The 26,115-nt window shown below is 43.1% G+C and overlaps 1 protein-coding gene across 2 annotated transcripts in view; it reads left to right on the top strand.

The window, feature by feature from the left end:
* LYN (LYN proto-oncogene, Src family tyrosine kinase) overlaps window positions 1-26,115 on the top strand; it is a 116,910-nt gene that overhangs the window by 71,963 nt on the left and 18,832 nt on the right. For both annotated transcript variants that reach the window (XM_045896539.3, XM_045896537.3), the window contains exons 9-10: window positions 7,377-7,559; window positions 9,776-9,852. In XM_045896539.3, coding sequence (XP_045752495.1) covers window positions 7,377-7,559; window positions 9,776-9,852 — 260 coding nt within the window. The remainder of the gene's footprint in view (window positions 1-7,376; window positions 7,560-9,775; window positions 9,853-26,115) is intronic.

Raw genomic sequence — 26,115 nt, 5'->3', positions numbered from 1 at the left:
CTGTTACCACTTGGTCTACGAAGAGACTTTGTAGAAGAAAAGGAACTTGTTTTGAATTGAATTTTGATTTTTTTTTTTTTTTTTAGATTTTATTTATTTAGAGACAGAGCATGAACAGATGGAGGAGCAGAGAGAGAGGGACAAGCAGACTCTGCACCGAGCGCAGAACCAGATGTGGGGCTCGATCTCACAACCCTGAGATCATGACCTGAGCTGAAATCAAGAGTCCCACGCTTAATGGCCTGAGCCACTCAGGTTTTGCTTGATACATTTTCATTTAAGCCAACTGCATTGAAATTAATCACCAGCCAACTTGCAAAATCAACCCCATGCATCTTTTTTTTACCAACTTCCATTTTGTGGTACTTAGGTGTTCTTTAGCAAATTAGGCACACCTGAAAATAGAGCTTTCTCAGATTGTCACCCCAACTGTCTTTAACTGTGCCAAAGTGGCACTCTTCAAGACATTCTTTACTTTCAAATGAATTTTTTAAAAAAATCATTTGCATCTGTAATGCCAACCCAAATCTCCATGAGCAGGTTAATTGAATACTGGAGAATATCTTGGTAAAGTACAGTTTGATCCGTAGCACCGAATAAAAACCATGCCTTTAGTGCAAGTTGGAAACATGCCCTGTTGCTTAAATACCACAACCCCAAGACACAAGTAAGTGGGAGTTACTGCCATTCTTGAGCTGTGCTCTTGACACAGCTGTTTTAGTCCCTGTTCATCTCAAACTCCCTATCAGCATTTTTAATATCTTTAGCAGCTGTGCTATTTCCTGATAACTCTTCCCCTACCCTTGGAAAGCATTTATTTTCTTCATCCTTTAGCCATAATTTTATATGATGTAAAAGTCTCAGTGAGTTCCATTGTTCGACAGAGAGGGAATAGTTTTGTTTCTTTCGCTTTTATTGCTGTGTCATATAACAAGCAGACTGGAAAGTATGTACAGCACAAATAGTCAAGATCACAAATAATTACAAAAGGAAAGCTGGTGTGGTAGATACTGAGATCACACGCTGGAAACTTGCCAGCACCCAGAAGCCCCTACTTATCCCTTCCCAACCCCAACCTCGCTATCCCCCAAAAGACCGTCCCCCAAAGGCAACTGCCATTTGGACTTCTGTGATAATTTCCTTTTCTTTACACTTCTGTTACTTTTGTATATGGGGGTGTGCATCCTCAAACAATATAGTTTAGTCTTGCCTGTTTTTAAACTTTATATAATTGAATCATACCAAATGTACTCTTGTATTATGTCTCGTCTCTTCTGTTCAGTATTATCGTTGTGAGATTCATCCATGTTTTTGGGGTGTAGCTACAGTTCATTTACTTTCATTGCTATGTAGTGTTGCATTATATAAGTACTCAAGTGGTAAGAAGGCTTATCCATTGATTTCACTATTTATTGATGGAACTGGACGTGTTCCCAGTTTTAAGCCACTATGAACAATTCTGCCGGGAACATTTTTGTACTGGTGCAAAGGGTACGTGACTTTCTCAAGGGTGGCCAGGAGTCGTTTTACTGGATCATGGGAGTATGAATCTTCAACTCTCCTAAATACTGCCAACTCTGTTTCCAAAGTTCTTGTCCCAGCAAAATGTACAAGAGATTTCAGTGTGCCATTTCCTGATCAACAGAATTGTATCTAGAAGGAGGGGGGCTGCTGGTCAGCACAGCCCTTGTGTGTTTGTGTGTGTGTGTGTGTGTGTGTGTGTGGTCACTCAAGGTAATTGCACTTGAAAGAAGGCTGCTCTGTCAAAATCCGCCATGGGCCCCTGGGAATGTTGGTAAAGATAGAAGCTTCCCAGCTGAATTTTACTGACGCTCAGAAAAGAGCACAGAAGAAGGCCTTGGGGAGCTGCCCCAGTTTCCCCACTAGGGTTGTGTGCTCACCAGCACTCACATTGTCAGGCTTTGTCATTTTTGTTGAGCTGGGTGGTGGTGTCTTCCTATGGTTTTATTTGCACTTCTCTGATTACTAATAAGATTGAGTTCTTTTTACATGTTTCCTAGCCATTTGGACTTCTTTTTTAAATTTAAATTCAATTAATTAACATACAGTATATCATTAGTTTCAGAGGTAGAGATCAGTGATTCATCAGTCTTACATAATACCCAGTGCTCATTACATCACATGCCCGCCTTAATGTCCATCACCCAGTGGACTTCTTCTTTTTGAAATGTCTATTCAAGCCTTTGCCTATTTTTCTATTTTTCTTATTGATTTATAGGAATTCTTTACATATTCTGGACACTAGTCCTTTGTCAGTTACATGTGTCAAAGAGATCGTATTTTCTTGCTGTTTGCCACTGATATAGTCATGTAACTGAGGTTCTATGTATAAACTTTCTTTTGCATTTTATATAATTTATTTTTTGTATTTATTATTAGAGGATAGTTGGCACACAATGTTATATTACTTTCAGGTGCACAAAATAGTGATTTGACAATTCTATAAATTACTCACTGCTCACCCTGGTAAGTGCAGTTACCATCTGTCACCACATAATATAATTGCAATATTATTGACTATATTCCCTATGCTCTACTTTTCATCTCCATGACTTACTTATTTTATAACTGGACATTTGTACCTCTTCATTCCCTAAACCTATTTTGCCCTTCCCCACACCCCTTTCCCCTCTGGCAACCACCAGCTTGTTCTCTGTTGAGTCTGTTTTTGTTTTTTGTTTGTCCATTTGTTTTGTTTTTTTAGGTTCCACATCTAAGTGAAATCATATGGTATTTGTCTTTCTTTGTCTGATATATTTCACTTAGCATAATGCCCTTTAGGTCCATTCATGCTGTCGCCAATAGCAAGATCTCATCTTTTTTATGGCCGAGTAAATTCTAGTGCGTGTGTGTGTGTGTGTGTGTGTGTGTACCACTTCCTTATCCATTCATCTACTGGTGGACACTTAGGTTGCTTCCGTATCTTGGCAATTGTATATAATGCTGTAATAAACATAAGGGTGTAATAAACATAGAACTAATGTTTTCATTTTCTCTGGGTAAATACCCAAAAGTGGAATTGCTGGATCATACGGTATTTCTATTTTTAATTTTTTGAGGAACCGCCATACTGTTTTCCACAGTGGCTGCGCAAAGGGTTCCTTTTTCTCCATATCCTCACCAACACTTGTTATTTCTTGTCTTTTTGATACGAGCCATTCTGACAGGTGTGAGGTGAGATCTCACTGTGGTTTTGATTTGCATTTCTCTGATAATTAGTGATGTTGAGCATCTTTTCATATGTCTGTTGGCCATCTGTAAGTCTTCTTTGGAAAAATGTCTGTTCAGATCCCCTACCCATTTTTAATCAGATTATTTGTTTTTTTCTGGTGTTGAGTTATAGAAGTTCCTTATATATTTGGATATTAACCCCTTATTGGATGTATCACTTGCAAATATCTTCTCCCACTTAGCAGGTTGTCTTTTTATTTTGTTGATGGTTTCCTTTGCTGTGCAAAAACTGTTTATTTTGGTGTAGTCCCAGTAGATTAGTTTTGCTTTTGTTTTCCTTGCCTGAGGAAACATATTTATAAATATGTTTCAAAGGTTGATGTCAAGTGTTTACTGCCTATGCTTTCTTTTGGGAGTTTTATAGTTTTAGGTCTTATATTTAAGTCTTGAATCCATTTTGAATTTTATTTTTGTGTATAGTGTAAGAAAGTGGTCCAGTTTCATTGTTTTGCATGTAGCTGTCCAATTCTCTTAACACCACTTATTATAAAAACTATCTTTACCCCATTGTATATTCTTGCCTTATTTTTCACAGATTAATTGACCATAAAAGTATGAGTTTATCTCTGGGCTCTCTGTTCTGTTCTATTGATGTATGTGTCTATTTTTGTGCCAGTACCATACTGTTTTGATTACTGTAACTTTGTACTATATCTCAAAACCTGGGATTGTGATGCCTCCGGCTTTGTTCTTCTTTTTCAAGATTGCTTTGGCTATTCAGGGTCTTTTGTGGTTCCATACAAATTTTCAGATTATTTGTTCTAGTTCTGTAAAAAATACTGTTGGCATTTTGATTGAGATTACATTGAATCTGTAGATTGCTTTGCATAGTAAGTTCATTTTAACAATATTAATCCTTCTAATCCATGAGCATGGTATATCTTTCTATTAGTTTGTGTCATCTTTAATTTCTTTCATCAACGTTTTATAGTTTTCAGAGTACAGATCTTTTACCTCCTTGGTTAAATTTATTCCTAGATATTTTATTCTTTTTGGTACAATTATAAATGGGATTGTTTTCTTAATTACTCTTTATGCTAGTTCATTATTAGTATGTAGATATACAACAGATTTCTGTTTATTAACTTTCTATCCTGTGACTTTCTAAATTCATTTATTAGATTTATTCCTGTAACTGAATACCTATGTATAAACCTTTAAACAAATTTATAATGAATCTTTTTTATTTTAATTTTTAATTTTTTTATGATGAGGTGTACTCTTAATCCCCATCACCTATTTCACCCATCCCACCATCCCCCTCCCCTCTGGTAACCATCAGTTTGTTTTCTACAGTTAAGAGTCTGTTTTCTTGGTTTCTCTCTCTCTCTCTCTTTTTTTTCCTTTCCTTGTTTTGTATCTTAAATTCCACATGTGAGTGAAATCATATGCTATTTGTCTTTCTCTGACTTATTTTACTTAGCATTATACTCTCTAGCTCCATCCATGTTGTTGCAAATGGCAAGATTTCATTCTTTCTTATGGCTGAATAGTATTCCATTGCATATATATATGTATATATATATACATATATATATATATCTTCTTTATCCATTCATCTATTGATGGACACTTGGGCTGCTTCCATAGTTTGGCTATTGTAAATAATGCTGCTATAAACATAGGGGTGCACGTATCCCTTTGAATTAGTGTTTTTGTGTTTTGGGGGTAAATACCCAGTCGTGCGACCCCTGGATCATGGGATAGTTTTATTTTAAATTTTTTTGAGGAACCCCCATACCGTTTTCCACAGTGCTTGCACCAGTTTGCATTCCCACCAACACTGCAATAGGGTTCCTTTTTCTCCACATCCTTGCCAATCCTTGATGTTTTTTGTCTTTTTAATTTTAGCCATTCTGACAGGTGTGAGGTGATATCTTATTGTAGTTTTGAGATAATGAATCTTCTTGGTTCAAATACAATGTTAAAGGACTTTTGTTGGTGGAATTTACTTTAAATTTACTCTTAAGGGCTATAAGAAAGATCATATTGTGTGTAATTATGCATTTAAATGGAAAATCAATTTAATAGATTTATGATTCCATTATTTTTTGTAGGTTGTGGCTTTTGAAAATAACCTAGTACAGTATTTTGTCAGCTTTCTATTACTGGCTTATCCATACATTTTATTTATTTATTTTTATTTTTATTTATTTTATTTTATTTTTTAAAGATTTTATTTATTTATTTGACAGAGAGAGACACAGCGAGAGAGGGAACACAAGCAGGGGGAGGGGGAGAGGGAGAAGCAGGCTTCCCGCGGAGCAGGGAGCCCGATGCGGGGCTCGATCCCAGGACCCTGAGATCATGACCTGAGCCGAAGGCAGACGCTTAACGACTGAGCCACCCAGGCGCCCCTTATCCATACATTTTAACACTTACTTTGTACATTGCATTTTTCATTTTTCTGTACAACACTGCAAGCTACTACTAAGTACAAATCAAAGTGAAATATAAAAGGAAAAGTTTTAACAGAGTAGTAAGTGTTAATGATCAGAAGAAAAGTTAGTAAGTGTGGTTGACTGTTAGCTGTAGTTAACACTTTTTCTGGCCCATTTGGAAGTGTAGAAATAGAGATATAATTTCCTTTAAAAAAATAATCCCTTTTGTAAAGAAAGATACATATTCATTCACAAAATGAAACAAAATGGAAAAGAACAAAAGAAAGGAAAAGTCACTCCAAATTCTATCACCCAGGGATCATCATCATTGTTGGTGTTTTATTGAGCATGCTTCCAGTCATTTCTGTATTCTGTACAGACACAGATGATTATGTGATCTAACAAAGAGACCAGACGCTAGACATCACCATTTCGCTGGCAGGTTAAAAAAAAAAAAAAAAAAGCTGTAGTACACCAGGTAGAGCAACCCGCAGGGAACCTGCTGTTCCTCCTTCCTCACCTTTTCCTTGCACTTCCAAGAGAAGTAAAGAAAGAGAGGAGAGGAAAGGGGAACATGATTATCTCTATTTCTGCTTTGCCAAACCACTGAGAAAAGGCTTAGAAGTAAGCACGCCATTGGGGCAGGTTCCAGAAAAAGGGACCTTGGGGACACTATATGAAGGAGTTAGTATTTCCCAAAGTGCATTTCACAGGATGTGAAAAGGTACATGACAGTGTGTCCTGTGGTCAAGAAGGTGTGGGAAGTGCTGGGGTTAGCCAAGTCTGACAAGTTTCTTCACTGCGGGACTCTCTGCTTCTGCTGCATCTCCTGGATGGGGGAGGGGGAGGCAGGCGGTGGTTCCCAGACATTTCCGTACAGAAGCCTTTGCTCATGGAGAGTCACCCAAGTCCAGTTCTCTTGGAAAACTTGGGGAAACGTTTATTTGACTCTAGGATATTATACTTCAAAGTTAGTATATATAATTTTTTAAAATGCAAACCTTCCTGGGGCGCCTGGGTGGCTCAGTCGTTAAGCGTCTGCCTTTGGCTCAGGTCATGGTCCTAGAGTCCTGGGATCGAGTCCCACATCGGGTCTCTGCTCGGCAGGAAGCCTGCTTCTCCCTCTCCCACTCCCCCCTGCTTGTGTTCCCTCTCTCTCTGTGTCTCTCTCTGTCAAATAAATAAATAAAATCTTTAAAAAATTTTTAAAAAAATGCAAACCTTTTTTTCCTGATTACAAAAATAATACATATTCATTGTAGAAAATTTGGTAGTTAAAGGTATTGTGAACACAAATGAAATCACTCTAATTGCACCATTGGAGATGGCCAGCATTTGGCATATTTTAGTGTGTTTTCTTCCAGACCTGTATGCGTGTGTGTGTGTGTGTGTGTGTGGTGTGTGTAAGAGTATACCGAGCCTTGCTATGCACTTTTTTTTGTTCTTGGATAAAGAACATTTTATTCATTAGAGGAAAATCTTTTCTCCATGATGGAGTGCATTTGGAGGTTTTTCCAGAAATATTGCTTTATGAAACCTTGTTGATTTTGGAATAATTTTAGATTTTTTTTGTAAAGATGGTACAGAGAATTCTCAGACACCCTTGACTCGGCCTCCCCTAATGTTAACAATGTCTAGAGTTTTGTGTCAGTTTTTTCTATCTATAAATTTTCTTCTAACTCTGCATGAAGTTTCTGGTTTTCAGTTGGATAAAACATGCCCTCTCTTCTGCTGTCTTTCTAGGTTACTATAACAATAGTACCAAAGTGGCTGTGAAAACCCTAAAACCAGGCACTATGTCTGTGCAAGCTTTCCTGGAGGAAGCCAACCTCATGAAGACCCTTCAACATGACAAGCTGGTGAGGCTCTATGCCGTGGTCACCAGAGAGGAGCCTATCTACATTATCACTGAGTACATGGCCAAGGGTGAGTGTGCCCCCCAAACACAGGGCTTTTGAAAGACTTCAAACTTCAAAAGTAAAACATTTATTTTTTTAAAAGATTTTTATTTATTTATTTGAGAGAGAGAGAGAGATTATGAACAGGGGAGGGGTAGAGGGAGAAGCAGACTCCCTACTACGCAGGGAGCCCAATGGAGCTCAATCCCAGAACCCTGGGATCCCAACCTGAGCCAAATGCAGACACTTAACCGACTGAACCACCCAGGCGCCCCAAAGTAAAGCGTTTAAATGTTCACAGAATGTTCCAATAGTTTTAATTCCAAAACAGCATGCTTACTCCTGAAAAATCAGAATACATGGGGAAACAGAACATTTTTGTAAACCACCTCACCAGAAATATTTTGTGTATTATCTGTATTATAGAAATAATGTATAATCTTTCTATTTTCTCTGCATTTGTCTTCATATTCATATTAGCCATATGAATCACATGCAGTACATAGAAGGTCCCTAATAAATATTTGTCCAAAAAATACATATTTCAAAGAAGAGTATTTTTGTTATATCTTTAAAACGGCAGTTCTCAAAATCCTAAAATGCATTCATTTTCCTCTCTAGCATTATCTAAGCGTTCAGGGTGTCACTTTAAAATGTGAACATTTTTAAAACTGTTAGAGGTTACATTCCTCTGTCATCAGAATCACTGAGGAAGAGGTATCCAGCAAACATGTTTTCTCCGGCCGATATTACCTTCAGATAACAGGGTTTGAATTACTACCCTTCTTCCTCCACGTCAGTTAGAGATACTAGCAAACTGCCAAATGGTTCTTTAAAAATCTTTAGAAGGAATGAAGGAAGAAAAGAAAGAAACATAAACAATAATAGCGAATTAAGAATCATGCATCATGGAGCTCATAGTGTGATGTCACAACTGAGTAGATTAGAAAGATGAATATTACATTTTCTTGTTTAATATATGTAAATATTTCAAAATAGCAGTCACTCAGAGTCCTTTCAAAAAAAAGACGTTGTTTAAAAACAAAAATAAAAAAACAAAAAAACTGGCGCCTGGGTGGCTCAGTTGGTTAAGCGACTGCCTTCGGCTCAGGTCATGATCCTGGAGTCCCGGGATCAAGTCCCACATCGGGCTCCCTGCTCAGCAGGGAGTCTGCTTCTCCCTCTGACCCTCCCCCCTCTCATGTGCTCTCTCTCATTCTCTCTCTCTCAAATAAATAAATAAATAAATAAAATCTTTAAAAAAAAAAAAACTAACCCTTGTGGCTTAGGTTGCTCTAACCCAGAAACCAGGCTCCGGATCAGACACTTTGTAGTTCAGTAAATCCTTGTTGAATTAAGCAATTAGTCGTATTTGGATCATAAACGTAAATATGAGTTTCTCCTCATAACAATACTTAGCCTTTCTTGAGTACTTACTGTATACCAGATTGTTTCTGATGCTTTCCCTGCGTGATCTCCCTTAATCTTCTTAGCAATCGGAGGGCTAAGTACCATTGTTCTGTGTTGAGGATGAAGTAGCAGAACATTTATTGAGCACTACCGTGGCACGTGCTTTAAATCTGTCCTCACGAGGCCTCTGATAATAGCTAGTAGGACATGCCCTCTTACAGGGACTAAGACATTATGGGTAAGCAGCTTGCCTAAGGGTGACACTTTAAGTTCTAGGAGAAAAAGCAGGTCTTGTTTTAGAGGTGAAGCCGTAGGAAGTAGGAGGGTTTATTGACACACTTTCTCATTGAGCACCTACAGCTTGCACTGACTTCTGTGCTTTTGCTGGACACAGAGAGCAGCAAGCCTAGCCCAGTGCCTGCTCCAGGCAGGCCTGCTATGAGGACCTGCTGGTTTCTGTCTCTGAGCCGCTCTGAAGATCAGGCAGCTGCAGTAAGTGGATTGTGGAGGCAGGTGCAAAGTGCTCTGAAACGCATAGCTAGAAAAACAGTGTCCACCGTCACCCTTTCTTACCTGGCCCACACGCCACGTGTCACATCGGGTCAAAGGTAACAGGTTAGAGGGGACTGCGTTTGACCAACTTCAGAAAAAGGCACTCTGGCCGTACAGAATCGTAAAGGCCATCATTCTGTGCGTTCCCTTGCTAATAGTAAGGATCGTTTGACTTTTGCTTGGATTTTGAAAGGAAATGTGCGATTCCAAACTAAATGTGCGATTCCAAACATTTTGTTTGTGTGTTTGAACTACGCTCACTGGTTCCTCCTCTACCAACAGGCAGTTTGCTGGATTTCCTGAAGAGCGAAGAAGGGGGCAAAGTGCTGCTTCCAAAGCTAATTGACTTTTCTGCCCAGGTGAAGTATTAAAAATCCAGGGTGCATGTAAGCTCTCGAAGACCTCCCTGCTTCAGCGTCATGATGTTCTAGGGAGAAAGCATTTGTGTTGGGTGTTTCCCAGTAGTGGTTCTGAGAAAAAGGCCTTCCAAAGTGCACTTCCTTGGAGACAGTGATGGGTGTTTCACACTGAAGGAGTGTGTGCGTATGTTCAGGTCTGACTTGAATGTCATCTTCCCTAAAACAAGGCACCTCTTATACTTATGTTCACGCCTGCACCAGCTAGAGAGACAATGAGGCGGAAGGGGTCACTTTGCACTCCATTTTGGAGACTCAATCCCGAGTGTTCTGAGCACAGCACATTCTAAATGATGCACATGTGGTATTTAAGTTACTAACCTAAGGTACAAGTGCTTTTAAGTCCTTAGTATTCTTGAAAACAGAGGAACTATATTCTTTTCCTTATTTACCCCCTTCCAATCCTTCTCGTTAGATACATCTTTAGGGTTCTAAGAAATATTCATTTATTATATTTCTAGTACTAGCCTAGAAGTTGCAAGTTTGTTTAGCACATTTCCTGAAGTGCGTTTAAGGGCAGAAGAAACCCAGCAATGTACCAGGTGTGTCAAGGAAATGCGCGTTTGAATGATGCCAGCTACTGACTATTAATAGTCTAATTGTATCTGTTAGTCATTTTCAGTAATTTGCTTGTTTTGTTTCTTGATACTGGCCATGGTAATTCATGTTGGGAAGGCCATGTGCCATAAAGCCTAAAGTAGCCCAAGGGACTTCCAGGGGTTCCAAGAAAGGGTCGCCTTTATGATCTTCATTTCTTACTCCCGTTTCTTCCCTCAGACCCTCTTTAAGTTGGGAAATTGATAAGGCCTTCTTGGGAAGATGAGATCAAAGGAATGAATTAGTATGCAGGTAAAGTCCTTCAAGAGAGGATCAGAACACATATTCAACAGTAGAGTATCATGGGCAGAGTTGGGGTTCAACATCCGAAGACTGGCATGTGTCGTGGCTCGTGGCTCTGACTCAATAGCCATAACCACTCAGGAAGCCTTTTGCCTCTTTGGGTTAGTTTATTCACCCATCAAATGGGAATGGTAATTCCAGTTTTCAGGAGATGTTGTTGGGGGTCTAATCTAATCACAGACTGGCATGGACACAAGCACTTCAGAGGCTCTTGATGGAAGCTGAGGGAATCTTGGGGATGACAGTCCCCATCATTCTGGTAAAGGTGTGTGATGAAGTCACCCAGCTCAGCCCCCATCTCATCCATCCAAACTTGGCAAGCTTTAGTAGATTCCTTATCTGAGTAAGAAATTCAAAGGTGATCTGGAACCCCAGTATCTAACGTGGAATGAAGCAAGATTGCTGTGGTAGCACTGGGGAAAGGGAAAGAGTCCAACGGCCCTGACTTTACTCAAACTCTCTACACTGGCCCCTGCGAGGATCTATGGACTCCAAGGGTTCCAAGACCATAGTTTGAAAACCACTGCTCTGCAGCAAGAGGAATGATTACTTGGATGGATGCAGCTCTAGATCCTATGTAGATAAGGAGTCAGAAAATGGAGAAAGCAGACGTTGATAAACTTGTGTCACACTTGACATTGATAAAGAAGACCCTTGATTGGGGCGGTGATTTAGGCATCCCTTATGGATGAGACACTTGGGGAGTGTAGCGAAGGTTTGTTGCACCCAGGGGTGTGAAGGGAAGGGGGCTGACAGGGAAAAGTGGGCCATGCACCTGGAGACCTGAGTGGTCATAGTTCAAGTGCAGCTGAGGTCTGATCTATGTGTACCTACAGTTCTATAGGGTTATATAAGGTCTACAGTTGTATGGAAATTATGCACATCAGGATGTGTACCATACCTGGAGAAGGACTTTAATTTGTCACATGGGTATTTTTTATTTGATTTTGCATGCCTGACCTTATAAAGCTTTATCTCGACATAGTCAAAGTTTTTAAGGTCCAACTCGGTCTCTGTATCTATTCTTTAACTTTCTACCTTACTACTATTGCTAAAAAAGGTAATTTTTCTAACTTAAGAATGAGTCGGGGAAAAAAGTTGCTTTCTAAAACTTTGTAGTTTGCAAGGGAAATTATCCCAGAGCATGAAATTGACCATGACTCTCTGTTGACCACACCCGATGCGCATTCCCACCACAATATTGTCATTTCCCTCTGTGACCGGTACTACCAACACTCCTCCGAAATGATCTCTCTATACAGAAAGTCATCTCTGCATTTTTTCCCTTTTCTCTCCATCATGTGCCACCAGTTAACTCCATCACTTCTCCCTAATGGATAAGATGAGAATAATAAATACTAATAACGCTGGCCCAGGGTGATAGAGGATACCTGGTGCCCACATACTGGAATAATCCATCCTCTCTATACCTTCTTCCACTTGACTCTTTAGAGTGGACATAGGGTAAAGCGGAAGATTTGTATAAGTCCATATTTGAACTCTAAACTAAACAATAAGCAGGCTGTAGTTTATTCTTTCTTCTGTTAGCATTGTCAGTAACATCAAAGAGCACAAGAGGATATAATTAAACTCAGCTGTTTTTCACAATGAGGGGTGGAGAGTAGAAAGAAACCAGCTTACTTAATCTCAGCCCCAGAAGGATGAGGGAACCGGGGCGGGGGGCGGGTGAGGGACAGCACTGGGACTTTTCCCACAGCCTCTCATCAGCCTCTTCTTCCCTCTCCCCACAACCTACTTCCCCAAGCTCTGCTTTCCCCTCACCATCCTCCCCTTACACCAGTCGGGACAGGAAGTGGGTGAGTGCACACAACCTCTCGGTTCATGTGAGAGCTGATTTCATCACTTCCTGTCTCGGGATGAGTCCTAAAAAGCTCTTCTGAACCCAAATGCAATTCACTCCGTGCAACCTGTCTCTCAGCTCACTCGCCTCCCTCGGCATTTAATGGAGAGGAAGAAATCCCAACTAAAGTAGCTCTACCAGTGCTTTCCCCCTGGTATGAAATGAAGCGATGTTGTGCTCTTTGTGCTAAAATAGGAAAATTAGCCCTTTGCGGAGTAAGTTTGATACTTTTCAGAGCAGAGAGACCTTTGCCTCCTGCAAGAGAAGAAAAATGAACTTGAAAAAGCAGAGGGTTAAAATCTGGGAATTCCCTTCAAGGGAAGTGGAAGTGGAATCGTAGACTTGTACAACTGAGGGGACAGAAGTGGGAAATTCACAATTGCAAGATGGCGGTCAGAGAAATCATCTTGTCATCCAGGCCAAGTGAACCAAAGCATCTCTTGCTCTTTGGTGGCAACATCACTGAAGGGCAAAAATTACCAAAAATGAAATGGACAATTGTGTGTGAGTAAAACTGCAATAGAAACAGAAAAGTCAGTTTTTGTTATAGTCGTGACAACAAGTACCCTTTCTCTAACTCCTTCCAGTTGATAAAACACTTCTACGTACAATATCTAATTTGAGCCCAACTACCTTGACAGCATTTATATCTTTATTTACTACATTTTCCAAATGAGGAGGTGACCTTGGGTTTATCTAAGCTTACAGAGCTAGTGGCTGGAATTGCTGGACTCGGTCCTGGGTTTTCTGACTTTAGATAACTTGTTCTTTCCTCTGCACTGTCTCACACTTGCATTCCAAGGTCAGAGTTGCTCTTAAGATCGTTTTGTACCTGATACCGCGCTGATAATGCATTTTTACCCCTCAGTGGGTTTTGCTTATCAGAATTAGAGATATATAGCTTCCCCCCCCCAAAAAAAATCTCTATTCACAAACAGATCTTTCTTTCACATAGTGATTATGCTCAACTGTATTTTGCCCCCTACGTTACATTTAAGACACATTTTAAGTTGGAATTTGGTAAACTGAGGAAGGCCAGAAATCTCCGTCTGTGTAATTCTCAACCTTTTTGAGTAGGAAGGCCACTTGCCATCAGAGCTTTTAAAGTACCCCCTCATTATAGTATCTGCTGACTGAGAAAACAAGACATAGACTGGGAATCCCTTGCAATAACTATAGGTTGGGACCCACCAGTCTGTTGGTGGTAAATGAGTGTCTGGAGGGAATTTGCTGCAGAAGTTTGTAGAGTATTTGCCAATACCATCAGGTAATGTGTTTGCTCATTCTACCTCTTTGTAAAGAACCTAAAAGGTAAGTTAGGTTCTCATTCTGCAGCTCATGGCTACCCTTCCTCCCCGCTTCCCCCACCGTAATATAATGAAGCAACAACTTTATTTTCCAAACCTTTATTAATCAACCCCTGATTGATAGTGTCGGCCCATTTAATTTACTTAAACTGGAGGAAGAATTGCGTGGAGATAATGAATCAGATCCAATGGCAAGGGAAAGCCTCGGGTTGCAGACTTGGTTCGCCCCTCATCCAGGAGGCCAGATCTCCTTTCCACTCCATATTTGGTCTCACTTCTTCACCCCGGAATTCTCATGCATGACTCCGTATTGAGGCCCCACGTTGCCAATTCTTCTTCCAAGCACAGAAGCCTCCTCAGAGGGGGAAGAGGCCAGCATGGAAGAGATAATTAATTAATTCTACAAAATAATCTGAGCGGCACGTTGCGCTGGCTGAAGGGGCATGGTCGTTACCCAGGAGGCATTACTAAGGAGCCATGGCTTAGAATGTAAATCCCAATATAAAATATGGAGATGGTGGCTAGCTCTTTGTACAGAATATGAGAAATATCACTCTCGTTTTGCAAATGGAGCTATGGATGATGTGAATAGAGGGGAAGGCATTGAGCCGAGGGTTGGGGACAATCATTTCATAGGCCCGGTCCTCATCTGTAAAATGAGAGGCACAGGTTAGGTCGCCCACAGCCTGATGCTCCAACTCTAAAATTCCACGACTAAGAAGATCTACTGAGAATATCTATGTGAATCATCACCCAAAAGTGAAATGAATGATTTTGGGTGTGTTCAGATGACGCTAATGTAAGATTTTGACATTGCTGTACATAAAGGACGATGAATGTATCACAGGGATAGAGTACTCTGGAGCCTGTAAATGCTCTCTTTATCTGTTTTGCATAGTGAGCTTTATGTCTGAGACTTAAACTTTGACTGTGAAAACTTGTAAAGGGGCGCCTGGGTGGCTCAGTCATTAAGCGTCTGCCTTCGGCTCAGGTCATGATCCCAGGGTCCTGAGATTGAGTCCCACATCGGGCTCCCTGCTCAGCAGGAAGCCTGTTCTCTCTCTCCCTCTGCCTGCCACTCCCCCTGTTTGTGCTCTCTCTCTCTCTTTCTCTCTGTGTCAAATGAATATATAAAAATCTTTAAAAAAGAAAGAAAGAAAAGAAAACTTGCAAAATGGGCAAATGAAACTAGAGGTCCTGTCAGAATTGCAAAACTGGATCATATGCAGTTTCATTCTGAAAAAGTTTAAAGAATGGGAAGCTGTCGTTTAAAAATTGTATAAAACAAGAACTCTCTTTTTTCCCCACTTTGCTAGGTGGGGGTGGAGATGTTTAGTGGGTTTACATGGAGGAACCATGACTGGCTTTTTAAAATGGCAACGAAGGCAGACGATATTACTGTTGTTTCGATTTTGATTGGAAGACTTTCCAGCAGCAGTGAGAAGTGTTAAGCTAATGTAAAGGGGAGGACGTGGTACTTCTGGTCTGCATTCCAGATCTTCCTCTGGAATAGCTCAATATTATTTTGTCCAAGGGTGGCAATTTCTGGTCAGTGCTACTGTAAGTCACAAAATAATTTCCTCTTTAGGGACTCATCGCAGAAGCCCGCAAGGCCAGAATTAAATTGAAGTAGTTTAGGAGCGGAGAGAGTTGATTATCAGATGCTCACAATTTAAAAATGGAGACAAGAGCACTTTGAAAGGAGCAGCAGAGTGTGAATTCCGATTGATCTTTGTCTGAAGCCCTTGGCTTGCTTTCCCCACGTTCCCCTCACCCTCTTGGGACACCCCCCCCCCTTTCACCCATGAGCATGTAGAGAGAGCAGCCTGGCAGATCAGTAACAGCAGTGGATGGTGCATAAGGAATGAGGCAGGGCCTTTCTGGGATGGGCGCTGCAGGCTGCTTTCAGAGCATGTGCAGTTGGATGGACCCCGGGGGCGGGGTTGCAGGAGGAGGTAGGCTTCCTGGAGGAGGTGACCCTCAGAGCAAGGGTTGGCCCTGCTAGCCTGGGAGGGGCTGGATGTAAGGAGGAGTCTTTGAGGGAACTTGGTGCATAAGGACACAGAAAAGGGGCACAGGGGGTGCAAACAGGGCGTGTGGAAAGAATGGGGTGGGGACAGAGCTGGGAGAGACTGGAAGTATTGTCCTCTCTTGACTTACATAGGAGGCACAGTTAACTGTTTTCTAGGTGACTCTAAGAAGATGTATTTGTGCCTCCACCCCCACCCCTCACATGCCCTCAAGGTGCTTGCTGTAGACAGGAGCTGGAGGACGGACAGGAAGCCTGGCCCTTTGGACCATCTTTTTAATGGGGATCTCGTGACTTCCCAGGGAGAATGGGTGAAGGGAGCAGAACCCCAGGGAGAGGACAGAGGCCAGCCTGGGGACAGCAGGAGCATTGTCCGGGGAGACAGCCCTGTAAGGAGAAGGTGGGAACTTCCCATTGGGTTTTTGCAATGAGGAAGGCCTTGGAGAACTTGGAACTTGGCTACCCCTGTGAGTGTAGCAGTTTAGGTGGAAGCCCCACCCCTGGCCTCATTGCCCTTCTCTGTTCCTAGCTCTCCTCCCTTGCTCCCAGTTCTTGGAATCCTTTCCTTGGTCTGTAGGGCTTCCTCTCTAAACCTGGTTGGCTCCTCCTCACCCTCCCGCCCTTCCCTCTCGGTCCTCCCCCACCATTCCCCAGCCACACTCTTGGAACAACTGATTTCTGTCATTACTTCAATGCAATTGGATACTCCTTCTTTTCAAAAGCAAGTTCAAACTGATTGTTTTCTATGAAGGAAAAAAAAAATGAAATAAAATTCCTTAAAGAGAGATTTTTAAATGATGGATCTTTAAAAAATGTTTTTGTAGTGTGCTGTAGGAAAAAAAAAATCTTTCTTCTCCTGTCCTTGGAACGTGGGCCTTAACACTGTTACATTGCTTGTGGGGTTTCGTAAAATATAAAAATTTTTTTTAATTGAGTCACCAAAAGTCGCCCCCCCCGCTCCCCAATTTAAGAACGGTTTGTTGTCTTCAGAGTTTATTGTGAGGTCAGTTTGGCGCCTGGAATGCATCTCCCTGGTGGCTTCACAGCCTCTGGCCAGCAGAGCAGAAGCCTCATTCGCTGTCCCCCACTGGGGGAATTGTTTCTGATCTCCCTGGTGCAGCTCAGCAGCCAGACTGAGGCCCTGCCCCAGGACCCGAGGGGCCAGGGATGCCACAGCAAGCGAGGGGCCGCCAGAGGGCAGCTGAGCCACAGGTGCCACCACGTGGCCTCCCTCCCTCCTCACAAGGACACCCCTTTCTAGGAAACCCCTTGCTGGCCCCCTCCTGCAGCCCCTAGAGCTCCTGCCCTTGGCAGCAGCCAGAGCCAGGGAGGTTGCAGTCCCCAGGAAGTGGGCCTGCAGGGGCCTCCCAGCCTGGCTTCCTCCCACCAACACCCCCCACCCCACTCCAGGGGCAGCTCCTGGACCCTCTCTTCTTTCCACCCCCTGCCCTGATAGACAGCTGGTAAACAAACCCTCTCGTTCCTTCTGAAATATATCTCCCTCCCCCCACTATCAAGTCTCATCTGAACGATGGTGGTTGCCATCGTTTTAACGTGTTGCTAGACTGAGCGAGTAGAAATTCAAGGCCTCCCAGTGACATGTGACTTTCGGGTAAACAAGGAACAATGTTTGAGTCGCAGTGTTCTCTTTGTATTTTACCTGGCAACCTCTTCTTAAGGTCTCTTTGGCTTCCTCCTCCCAAGCCGCCCGGAGTAGGCAGGGCCAATTAGATAAATGTATATGTGCATTTTGTAGTGCGGTCAAATATACATAACATAAAATTTTAGCATTTTAACCATTTTTAAGTGTACCGTTCAGTGGCATGAAGTGCATCCACACTGTTATGCAACCGTTCCCAGTATCCATCCCCAGAACTTTTCATCTTCCCAAACTGGAAGTCCCCACCCGTTGAACACTGACTCCCCATTGCCTTCTCTCCCCGGCCCCTGGCAACCACCCCTTTTGTCTCTGTCCCTATGAAGTCCACTGCTTGAGGTGTCTCACCAATAGGTGCTTTTGCATCCCTGCTTAGCACCTTCAATGGATTCCCATCACATTTGTAAAATGTCCTGATGGCCTATGAGCTCGACTCCCCAGCATCCTGCCTTATTCCCATCGGGAATAACACCAGGCTCTGTCCTATCTTTGTGCCTCTCCCAAGCCCCCTCCCGGAAGCCACCCCTTCTCTCCACCTCCTGTTCAAGGACACCTTCCCCAACCATCCCTCCTAAAATAATTCCATCCCAAGCCCCGGCTCAGCCCATTCTTCTCTATCTTGGCCTCCTGTTCGTTTCTTTCAGAAAGCTTACGGCAATTTGAATGTTTTGATAAGTTCTTGTTTACCGTTGCCCCAGCACTTAGTGCCATGTAAATAGAAGTTGCTCAATAATATTTGTTGAATGACTCTATTGACCAAAGTGGGGACCGCCTATATTCAATTTAAGACAATAAATTCTTTATTCTCTGCTTCATAAGCTCTGGGTCACTATTCAGGTGTGTTTAACTGTAAAATATTTTCCTGATACATTCATTCTTCCTCTTCCTCCAAGTGTGTTTACTTTGCTGCACAAAACTTACCTTGTTGGTCTAAACAGAAGTGAGAAAAGAAGAAGGAAGTAGAATACAAGTATCTGGGCCTTGATGCGAAGACAAAGAGTTGCTTTGTTTCTCCTTGTCGGTGGAATAGAGAATGCCGGGAGGAATGAAATATTATAATCGAAACATTTAACACTGAAGCCAGTAGCAGATGCATTTAACTTGGGGAGGGGGGCAGTACCGAGCAAGGTTTTCATCCCACTGTGTCCTTCGGATCCTTTGGCGGCCTTTCCCCGGGGCTGGGGAGAGCCCTGTGTCTGTCCCTGCAGCCGCCGGAAGAGGCAAGGATGCTGGAAGTCGAGTGGCAATGGGCTGGCGGATTCTTCTTCCAGTATCAGGATTTCCAGCTCCTGTTACGTGTTCTCTCCGCATCTCTTCCCATGTCTAGAACGTAACTGGCTGGGCGACGCCTTGTGTTACAGAGCTGGCTGCTTGAACATTTGCTAATGAAGATCATTTTCGTACCTTCTCCCTATGGAAGATCCAGACCTTCTTTCTCCCTGTCCACCCCCTCCCCCCGCCAGGACCCCCAGCTTGAGGTCCACCCTCCCTCCTCGTTGTGGCTGTCCCCGGATCCCTGGACACTTGTCACTGCCATGTTTCAGCGCTTCCTCCCTCCAGCGCCTGGAGACCCTGCCGTTGTTTGTAGGGATCCAGGCAGGTAGGCCTTCAGACTCAGGCCTCTCGGTTTCTTGACTTCCTCTCCTCCGGGACACTGTCCTCTTTCCTCCACTGCCGCACGCAGCCCACTCCATGCTGATGACCAATAGCTGCACCCCCCGCAAGTCCCAGCCAGTCCACCGGCCCCCATCTGTCTGGCTCCCCACCTCCCCAGGACTCCACCTCCAACAATCACTTCCCAGCACTCCCGACCCATCGAACCCTCCAACTGTCCTCATGTCTCCACTACCCTTGTTGTTTCTCTTCTGTCCTGACCTGGCTTCTGCGGACCCACTTGGGCCTCCCCCTTTGTCACACGTGCCTTAAGTCCTACGCTTTACCTGTTTGAGCCCCGTACCTCACAGCTGCTGCCAGCGCTGATGTGACATGCTGGCTTTTCGCACTTCTAGGTCAAGGCCCGTGATGGGGCTGCCTCCTCACACTTCTAGACAACTGTTTTTCACCTTCTCCTTCTTCTCCGTGCCCATGCCTTACCTCCTTCCCCTGCCCTCCCTCAGTGGATTTCCAAAGCTGCCCCCCACTCCATCCTTCCTGGTGTGACAGCACCCTGCCTCAGGCAGCAGGTCCCACCCCCTCTTGCCATCTCAAGACATTGTTCTAGAAATTCTGCATTAGCGTTACCCCCTCCTTTCTGTTCCGTTCTCAAAGCAATTACAACAAGTTCTCCCTTTCCTCCATCTCTCTCTCCAGCTACCTCCATCTCCATTTTTCTCCTCCCTTCTTGTAGGGTCAAAAGCCCTGGAAGAACTATCCTCATTTTTCCCAATTCCTTTCCTGTGTCCTACTCTTGAACTTGGCACCATTCACCCAAACAGGTCCTGGCAAGTCATAGGTGATCCCACCACATGAGTTCAAGGGCATTCCTCTGCCTCTTCTCTGGTGGGCTTCTGGCTATGGTTGGTGCAGCTGGTCACCCCCCTCCTCCCAGACATGCTCTCTTCACTTGGCTTCTGAGACGCCATTCCCACTGGCCATTTCCTCCTCATCTCCTAACATCTAACCGTGGGAGGGCCCCAGAGCTCAGCCCTAGGACCTTCTCTTTCCCCACATTGACCTCCTGAGTGATCCCATTGAAAGTGTTGGGTTGCTTTCCTAGAGCCGCCATAACAAATCCCAGCCACCTGGGTGGCCTAAAACATCTGGGATTTATTCTCTCACAGTTCTGGGCACCACAAGTCCTAAATAAAGATGTCAGCTTGCATGTGCTCCCTCCAAAGGCTCTAGGGGAGGACCCTTCCTTGCCTATTCACCTCCTGGCTCCTGGTGCGCCCTGGCTTGTGGCAATACTGCTTCACTCTGTCTCTTTCCTCACAGCCCTGGTCCTCTGCATCCGTGTCTCAAAGCCCCCTCTGCCATTCTCTTATAAGACACTGGTCTTGGACACCAGTCATTAGATTTAAGATCTGCCCTAAACCCAGGATGGGACGCCATGGTGAGATCCTTAACTAATTCAATCTGCAAAGACTCTGTTTCTAAATAAGTCACGTTCCGAGGGTCGAGGTGGTCATGAATTTGAGGGGGGACTCTCTGACCCAGCACAGTTGTCTCTACTCTGAGCACTCTGAAGTGTCTCTCTAGCTCAATCTGCTCCCCTGAGCTGAGTGCTTACTCAGCATCTCCACATGCATGTGTCTTAGGCATGTCAGACTCAACACTGCCCGAACGGAGCACCTGTCCTCTCCACTGCAGAACCTGCCCAACCAGAGCTTTCTCCCCAACTGGTGGCGGCAACTCCATCCTTCTACTCGTCAGGCCCCAACCTTGAAGTCATTGTTGACCCTCTTTCTCCTGCATCCAATCCTTCATCAAATCAGGTGATTCTACTTCTACAACAGATTCACATTCCTAACTCCTCCACCGCTGTCACTCTGGCCCAAGTCCCACGCTGTCTCTCAAAACAAATTACTGAGGAGCTGCCTGATTCGTCTTGTGCTTCAGCTCTTGCATCCTCCAGAGCCCATGTGAGATGCGGCAGCCAGAGTGCTACTCCCAAAACCTAAATCAGATCAACATGCTCCTCTTCTCAGCCTCCAGTTGCTCTGCGCCTCACTCGGAAGACGAGCTGAAGGCCCCGCAGAGGCTATCTCCCTGTGGTGGTAGTCTTGCCATAGACTATCTTTCAGAAGTTCCATCTTTTCACAAATGTTTTATTCTTTTATTTGTGTGGAAGTCTGTGTCACAGGGTTTCATGGACTTGCCTTATCATAAGACTCCCCTTGGGCCCTTGTTTAAACTCTGTAGGTTTCTGGGTCCTTCTCTTTGATATCAGTAATTAAGAAGCAGGGCCCAGGACAAGCTGCAGGTTGTCTTGCGGGCTCGGATGAGTCTGGAAAGCACTGTCCTTAAGAATTTGCTGGACTAAGCGCGTGACCGTTTTTCTAGGTCATACATTTTGAAAAGTACAGTTGACCCTTGGACAACACAGGTTTTAGGGGCACTGACCCCCCTTAAGCAGCTGAAAATCTGTGTATAACTTTTGACTCTCCCCAGACGTAACTACTGGATTGAAGCCTTACTGATAACATAAAGTCGATTAACACATATTTTGTATGTTACACGTATTACATACTGTATTACAATAAAGTAAGCTAAAGAGAAAAACATGTTATTAAGAAAATCATAAGGAAGGGGTGCCTGGGTGGCTCAGTGGGTTAAGCGTGTGCCTTCCACTCAGGGTCCCGGGATTGAGTCCCGCGTCGGGCTCCCTGCTCAGCGGGGAGTGCTTCTCCCTCTGCCTCTCCTTCTGTGTGCTCACTCTCTCTCAAATAAATAAATAAATAAATCTTTTTTAAAAAGAAAAGAAAAAGAAAATCATACGGAGGATGCATTTATAGTACTGTACTGTATTTATCCCAAAAATCCACATATAATCCCTCACAGTTTGAACCTGTGTTGTTCAAGGGTTGAGTCTACTGCTTCGTTTCCCATAGCCAGTAGGGAGGATTCTATTTCTTTCCCTCCTTTGAGATCGTGAAGACCAGTAACTGTTTCCTCCAGTCATTAGGCACAGAGGAATTCTACCTGGTGAACAAAATACTTGACAGTACTTTTACCTCGGGTTCAGGCATTTCAGCTCCCCCTCCTGCTCCCAGACCCTGAGGAAACCTTCACGGGCTCCGTTCATAAGCACGTTATCTTGGAAACTTATTTCAAGAGGGTTGGAATATGAATAAAGATTATAGCAAAGCTGTCTCAAGTATATTTGGAATTTATCAGATCTCATGGTAGGCTTCATTAAATGGGTCACAGGAAAAATAAGTCAGGGATGAATTTCAGAACTAGAACTCGGGCTTTGCCCAGGGGTTCTTTCCACCCAACAAAACACAAGTTCTTTAAAGTATTTTGTTGGAGTTGAAATAAGGCACCGTGCCTATATATTTTCTTCGGTTCTTGGCTGTCTGACTTAGGGTATGTCTCTTGGCCCCACTGGGAAGTAAACTTCAAAAGTAGGGACTGCGTTTAGTTGCCCACAGCACCCGAACAGGACTAGGCTCCTGGCGGGCAGGCTGGACAGGGTGCAAATAAATGGAAAATGGTCCTCAGGCTAATGGAAGACCCTGCCTCAGAATGACAGTGATCTTCAGTGTTTTAACGTGCTAAGAGTGTCCTCCAGGTGTGGCATCCTGTGAAGCCACAAGTCACTAGACATTCAGTTACACCCCTAGCTGCTTTATGTGAACTTGTGGCATCTACATGTATGATACGATTATATAAATGTGAATATGTACTTAGTGAATAATCCTGAAGGTCTTTCAAGGTTCCTGTAGCACAAAACAAGTATTTATGTTCTGGGAAAATGTGATCCGTATCAGATTTCATTTTTTTTTTTTTTTAATAGAGGTTTTTTTTTTTCCTTACTAAAAGTCAATGCAGGGGCACCTGGGTGTCTCAGTCTGTTAAGCGTCTGCCTTCGGCTCAGGTCATAATCTCAGGGTCCTGGGATCGAGTTCCACATTGAGCAATCTGCTCAGCGGCAAGTCTGCTTCTCCCTCTCCCTCTGTGATCTCTCTTGCTTTCCCTTTCTCTCAGATAAATAAAATCTTAAAAAAAAAAGTCAATGCATACTTATGATAGAATTATTGAAAAAAATGAAAAAATAGTATTCAGATCCTGTTATTCTCTGATAAGCATTTTTGTGTATTCTTATGCTATATTTCAGTTTTATTTTATTTGTTTAATGATTTTTTAAGCATTATATCGATAATGGGTTAAAAAAGAAAAGTCTAACTATATTATAGCTTAGAAACTAAAAACCCCGATTCCTTGGTCCCAATTTTAGCAACTCTAATGCTTCTTTCCAGGTACCAGCATAGATTATGGCCATTCTTCCCCAGCCCCCATGGAAATGCACGATATGTATCATGCTACAATTCTATAGCTTAACATATCTGGGCTATTTTTTTTGTATATCAGTGTAGAATGATCCTCCTCATTCTTTTAAAACCACTTATCTCTGCTTCTGTATAGATGTCCTGTGATTTATTTAACCATTGCCTTATTGATGGACATTTATGTTATTTTCTGGAGTTTTTTGTTTGTTTTTGTTTTTACTGTAAGAAACAGTATATGGTGAAGAGCCTTTGCTACATTTTTGTATACTTGCACAAGTGTGTTTGAATGATAAATTGTAGGTTGTAGATCTACCAAAAGTATGTATACATTTTAAATTTTGGTAGTTATTCCTGAAAGTCTTTCCAAAAAAATGAGAGTAACTTTTGCTTCATCCCTTTGCCCAAACTGGATATTATTAGCATTCTCTAATCCAATCTGATAAGTCAAATTTAGCATTCATTATTGCAATTTATGTTTATTTAACATAGATGAGGTCAAACACCTTTTCTATATTTATTCTTTGAAGTTTATTTTTCTGGGAACTCTTTCTTTAAACTTTTGCTCATTTTTTCAATCAGCTCATATCACCATCCATTTTAATTATTTCTAATCACACATTAGGTTTTTACCATAAGTGCTGTTTCATATGTATTGGACTGAATATTATAATTTTTCATTTTATGAAAAATCCTTCACAAACATGTATGTATCTTTACAGTACAATATTCTACTCCTATGATTATATCACGATTTCTTTAACATTCCCTTATAGATTAACATAAGAAGAATCTCCAATTCTTCACTAATACAAATAACAATACAAAACATTTCTGTGGACAAACCTTTACTTATTTTATTTCCTTACTTTAGAACGCACCCCCCCGCCCTTCCCCTGCCCCCAGTAGCCAGATAACCAGATCAGAACATGAATGTTTGTAAGTCTTTTGACATTCCCAGCTTGTTTTCACTGAGCAAAATTTGGCATTTGAGTAGAGTGCATTGTTTCTCAGTTTGAGGTGCTTTGGGGGAATGTCTGGGTTGGTTCACATTCCACCTCGGAGGCGATCCGTATTCAAGCTCAGAAGTAAGAGCCATTTCTTTTTCTCTTTTCCTCCCACAGTGGGAGAAGTTGTGAACCATTTGCTTCCTTCTCTTTTCAAAGTGATAAGCAGGAGCATGGCTCATTAGCCACAGATCAAGGAGTAAGTTCACTTAGATGGTCGTAGTAGCAGCAAAATTGATGTAGCAGAGGGGACAGTAAGCAAAGGCAATCTCTAATCCCCGAGTGCCATTTATCCACTCTACAGAAGTGGCAAGTCACTTTCACGACGGGGAGGGCAGGGGACTCTTTGGCAGATCATCCGTTTACCTTCCCAGGCAGTTGGTAGAAGGGAGCTAGCTAGTCACGCGGAGTCCGGAAGTCAGCTTCTGCCAAGGTTGGTGGCAGCCTCTCAGCCAAAGGGGGCCGGCAGGCAGGGCGCTGCCAGCTGGCGTGCCCGGGGCTGCACTTGCCTACGGTGCTGGCAGCTTCCCACCACTTGCCCCTTGGCTCTCCAAGATCAGCTCTACTGGTTGTCATTTGACATTATGAGCCAAATCTGGATTTGGGTCTTTCTGTGATTAAGATTAGTAGCAGTGGTAGTCATGAGAGTAATAATCTCGCATCGAGCATTTTTCCATTCTCCCTGTCAATCTCATCTGGGCTTTACCAGGTTGCTACTATTATTATCACCATTTTGCAGAGTGGAAAGCTTGAGGCTTCAAGAAGAAACTCACCCCCCGTTTTATATAAACCCAAGCTGAGTCATTCTAAAGTTTCGGAACGCTCACAACGGTCCGACTCTGTCCTGGGGCATCAGTGGTAATCCCTCTGCTTCTTGCCGATCCCGAGTTATGTATGCATGTCTTGGCCAGGTTTAGCCGAGGCTGGATCGAGGAGCTGCCGAAGGGGAAGGAGGGATGTGGGAGGAGCTGTGGCTGCTTCCCACTTTGATCTGGTCCCGCCCGGGCGTGCATGAGTGCTCCCATCTGGTGTGCCACGGCGAGCTGCCACGTCTTGTCCTTGATGGGAAGCTGCATTGCACAGGTGGGTGGGTGATGAGTCCTCTGCTGGCAGCTCTCCCTACAGCAAGAGCCTTTGCTGGGTGCTCACCCTGCTTTCCTACAGTGGGAGGCTTCCAGGACAGTTTTACGTGTGTGTGTTTGAGGGCGTAAAATATGCAGAACATAAAATTCACCATTTTAATAATTTTTAGGTGCACAGTTCAATGGCAATAAATACATTCATGTTGTTGTGCAATCATCACCACTGTCCATCTCCAGAACTTTTTTCATCTTGCAAAAATAAAACTCTATATCCACTAAACACCTCCCCATTCTCCCTCCCACTGGCCTTTGACAACCACCTTTCTCCTTTCTGTCTCTATGAATTTGACTGCTCAAAGTACATAATATGAGTGGGATCGTACAGTATTTGCCCTTTTGTGACTGGCTTATTTCA

Source organism: Mirounga angustirostris, unplaced genomic scaffold (assembly GCF_029215605.1).
Source record: "Mirounga angustirostris isolate CCGP_5_RB_7025 unplaced genomic scaffold, mMirAng1.0.hap1 SCAF_4, whole genome shotgun sequence".
Taxonomy (NCBI): Eukaryota; Metazoa; Chordata; class Mammalia; order Carnivora; family Phocidae; genus Mirounga; species Mirounga angustirostris.
The sequence above is the reverse complement of the archived record's forward strand: the minus strand, read 5'-3'. Positions and strand labels throughout refer to the sequence as shown.